This window comes from Cynara cardunculus, assembly GCF_001531365.2.
Source record: "Cynara cardunculus var. scolymus isolate 2C chromosome LG 6, CcrdV1, whole genome shotgun sequence".
In the NCBI taxonomy this organism is placed as follows: domain Eukaryota; kingdom Viridiplantae; phylum Streptophyta; class Magnoliopsida; order Asterales; family Asteraceae; genus Cynara; species Cynara cardunculus.
In genome coordinates this window covers 6,990,543-6,994,900 of record NC_037533.1, presented here as the reverse complement: position 1 = coordinate 6,994,900, position 4,358 = coordinate 6,990,543, and the positions used below count along the sequence as shown (strand labels likewise).

The 4,358-nt window shown below is 37.0% G+C and overlaps 1 protein-coding gene across 1 annotated transcript; it reads right to left on the bottom strand.

The window, feature by feature from the left end:
• Positions 1–1,490: 1,490 nt before the first annotated feature.
• On the bottom strand, positions 1,491–2,524 carry LOC112514103 (protein FAR1-RELATED SEQUENCE 5-like). The gene is made up of 2 exons (XM_025120436.1): positions 2,060–2,524; positions 1,491–1,967 (listed from the first exon to the last, which is right to left on the bottom strand). The coding sequence occupies exons 1-2, from the start codon at positions 2,522–2,524 to the stop codon at positions 1,491–1,493; spliced, it is 942 nt and encodes a 313-aa protein (XP_024976204.1).
• Positions 2,525–4,358: the final 1,834 nt, after the last annotated feature.

The window sequence follows — 4,358 nt, the reverse complement described above, 5'->3', positions numbered from 1 at the left end:
AAAACTTGCTGTGTTACTTTTTCGATACTTTTACATTCAAAGATGATGAGAGCTAACAGTATCGGATGTAGAAAGGTTCATTGCGATGGAGACATCGTACGTTGTGAGGAAAAATCGTGGTGCACGACTGATGAGTCGGGGGAAGAAATAGATGTTTGCTTATTTATGTCTTGACACATTTTTGTTGGTTGGTTTTTCGTACCACCTACCTTTTGGATGTTTGTGGTAGCGTAATGTTTTCAGACATAAACGCACGTCATGTGTGTTCGTACATTCTCCGTATTTGATTATTCAAATGTTTTTTGAGATTTAAGTTTTACACCGGTTTGATATCAACAAATTTATACTGCATTATCGTGACAATGCACCTCGCATGACACTGTTTCACGTTATAGATTGTAGTATGACATTCATTATACTGTATGTAGTGTAAAACATTAAGAACTAGAATGATGCTTAACAATTCATTAGGCATATCAAATTATGACATTATTAGTTGAATGATTGCTGGGCATGAACAAAAACAAATGATAGACATGTGTGAACATCAATTGGAACCTGTTTACCTTGTGTACAATGAGAAGGAGCATATCAGTTCATCTAATCACACACACACACACATCTTAATGGGATAGTTTTTCTTGCTTTGTATTTTGATTGTTATTTACCAGCATGTTTTTTTGTCTAAACTGTGTAAATGGTATTCTCACATAAGATTAGTGCATTTTCTGGACATTTGGAATAACTTGATCGATGTAATCCAAGTAAATCAGCAACAAGATGTTGGCAAATATGTTTAGTCATCAACAGTAAATAGCATGGTTACTTGAACACTACATCATAACTTCAAACACACATACTAACATAAATAATACGAACGAACATCATACAAATAATATACAAAATATATATGCCATTGACTGATATAACAACCTAGATAATGTCAACCGCAATCAACTTACTGTCAATCATTATCAACTTCGGCATTTATTTTTGTAACAACTCAAAAGCTTGAAAACCAAAAGACAAAAGTTTTATTGTCAAGACCCTCCGAATACAAGAAACATCAACATATGAAATATACCGAACAAAACAAAAACATGACAAGATTGGATGAAGTTCAATATTGTTCACGAAAACACTTACCAAATCATATATCGTCGGTAATTATGAACACCGCACTTACGGTGGTTTTATTTCTTAGTCATGGAAATAACAACTAGTGACTAAGACATCTGTTAATTTGTAATAAAACGAAAAGTAGACGATGTATGTCAATAATTAGATAACATAAACCGAAATCGGCGCATGACGAAATGTAAAATTGGCAACAACGAAGCACCACTGAAACGATGATATTTCCAGTACTTGGACAACTGTTTACTCTATCAATTCGGGGCAATTGCGTGAGTCATGTCCCGTACGTTGGCCACATGTCGCACATTTTCGACGGGTTTTCTTGCTTACAGACTATATTTTCTCAGACACGCTTACAACCTCTTACCAGTACCACAACCCTTGTTCCTTATTCCAGATGGTGGTAGAATGTCCACGTCATCCGGTATGGAAACACCAAGGTGATCTCTGATCGCGTCCAACTTTTGTTGGGATGGGTCTTCATACGGTACCTCTTTCTCGATATCAACCATGAAATTGTCGAGATTCTGCTTCAATCTAGTCAGTATCGATTTATCATTCCGGGCGATGCTTATAATGTCGTCGATTTTGGAGTATACATCAACTATGGACTTATCCTTCTCCGCATCCACCTCACCGTATCGAACCCTAGCGAATTGTATCTGGACAGGGACCAAATTTTGTTTCCATCGACGTAAAATGTATTGGTTCGGAATACTTTCAACTTCATCGTTTATTAGAACCTTAAATGTATGACGACACAGATACCCGTTACGCGTGAATAGATTGCACTCGCATTCGACCGTGTTGGCTGGGTAATTTCGGGAGACCTAAAATAGTAACATTAGGTTCCGAATAAACAATAGTTTATATAAACCGAAGAATTTAAAAGACATTAGTATCTATGTAAGGAATATAGTACCAGATACGTGGTGTTGACAAACGATTTCTTGTTCTTGTGGCTTATAATGAACGTTTTGATATCACCCCGACATTCGACAGTCTCTATACCACAAAACCATACAGCCTTCTTTAATTCCTTTTGGATGTCAAAGAACACATTTTGACTATATACCCTTGCTGCTTGACTTTCTAAGCACAATGGAGTAAACAACTTTGGATATGTTGTCCTCGTTATTGTTTCATGCACAGCTTGCTTGTACCTTTGTTTCTCTATAGCAACGTCATAATTAGTAAGGAACTGAACCAAATCAAACCAGAATGATTCGTATATGTTAATATATGAATTCGAACTCTCGGATCTTGATGTCGTTTTCATAAGACCAGACATCGGTGTGTCCTTATAATACGCCGGAATCCATGATGCGCGGATTTCATACATTTCTGTGAACCACGGATCACCACCTAAATTGTATTGCTCGATCATCTATTGCCACTTGGTCTCGAATTCCGATGGGCCAATATTTATGTTCCACACGAGCTTGTTAATAGCCTTATTGAACAGAGGATCTTGATATAGGGCGACACTCACCTACGGACGTATCAATCACAATGTGAACCTATGAACAGTGACATTTACTTATGAAATAGAGTTGTTTATTAAAGTGTACTTACCTTAGAAGGCACTTTCTTCATGATGTGCCACATACATAGTCGGTGTTTAGCTTCCGTAAACACCAACGGGACGGCTTGCTTCATCGCCGAACATTGATACGTAATCACAAACACTGGTTGCTTCTCATGGCATTTTAGGAAAGCTCTTAGAACCCATGTAAAGTTTTCAATTGTCTCAGCACTTATTAACGCCGATCCCACAACAACCGAAGCTTTGTGATTGTCAACCGCCAAAAAGGGAACAAAAATCATCGCATGCATATTAGGTAAAATAAAAGTTATGAAAAATACCAACGAGTACCATACATAAAAAAACTGATTGAACTTGAAAATCTTACTTGTTGGTGCGAAACGTCCCGTCAAACGAAATTACATCCCCAAACTCTTTGTAGTTAACTCTAACGACCTCATCTGCCCAGAAAATGGCACCCAACTCCTAATCATTGCACTTGTACTCGAAAAAATAACCGGGAACAATATCTCGCCTATTGGATAGTTTATTGATCAACATCTTCGCATCCTTTTTCCCAACACATGCAACTGCATCTCGCTTGAAATTCTTAAAGTCGATCTCAGAACATCGATTGTGCTCAAACCCACCATTCAATGCCGTTTGTATACGGTGAGCCCTAATCGCACCGACTTTGTAGCTCGAGCTATTCAGGACATTTTTGAAATCCGTATACTTCATCTGTCTATTTTTCCTTGAGAAACGTCGATCGTTAGTATTGAATAGCGCATGATTATGTGCCTCGACAAACTCATATATCTCATAACCGGACTTATCCTTTTTCAAATGAATTTTTATGCATGCTAAACATCCACACCGTTTAAGGTTCGTGTTACAGTATCTCCTTTCACCAGACTGAATATCCATGGAATCAAAAAACTTTTTGTTTGGTGTTCCCTCCCTATTACATACAAACCATCTTGTTTGTATGGCTCCGTTCTTGTTTGTTTTTTTGGCGTGCAGACGAACATCAAAACCAGCATTGTCCGCATTTACCCTATACATCTTTTCCGCATCATTTATAGTTAAGAAGTGTGAGTTGATCTTTGGTTTAAGCTCGTCATCAACCTTGGGGATAAAAAACTGATTTCCTTGTGAACACTCCTCGACAGCGTACTCCGGTTCATGTTCTGATATTGTAAGAATAGGAACACCTGTTGATACAATAATATCTTGTATCATCAATGAACAGTGTTCACCTCTTGTTCAATGATCGAAAACATGAACATGGGCACACACCAACAAATGAACGAAATATTCAAATGAACACACATAGGTGAACAATTGGACGCTGATGATGATTATCGTAAAATAGCAGGATAACATGTTAAAATGTACGTACTCTAATGTCATGAAAATATTTGGAATGATGTTAATGTATGACGTATATAAACACATTAAGAGACGCAATTAACCACCCAATAATATGAACAATTGCAAACATTAGGAACACACCATGAAAAAATCGCAAATAAAAAAATTTAATGTAAAATTTTCAAAAAAAAAAGACCATGAACGAATGGTAAACATGAACGGGAACCATATGTTCATGAACAAATTACCAAATGAACATGAACAGGAACAGGAACCATGTATATAAACATGTATGTTGAAATTACCAAATGAACGAATGGTA

Coding starts and splice junctions, on each gene's coding strand:
- LOC112514103 (XM_025120436.1), bottom strand. CDS start 2,524: ATGATCGAGCAATACAATTTAGGTGGTGATCCGTGGTTCACAGAAATG. Junction 1,968..2,059: donor TTGTCAACACCACGTATCTG/GTACTATATTCC, acceptor TTACTATTTTAG/GTCTCCCGAAATTACCCAGC.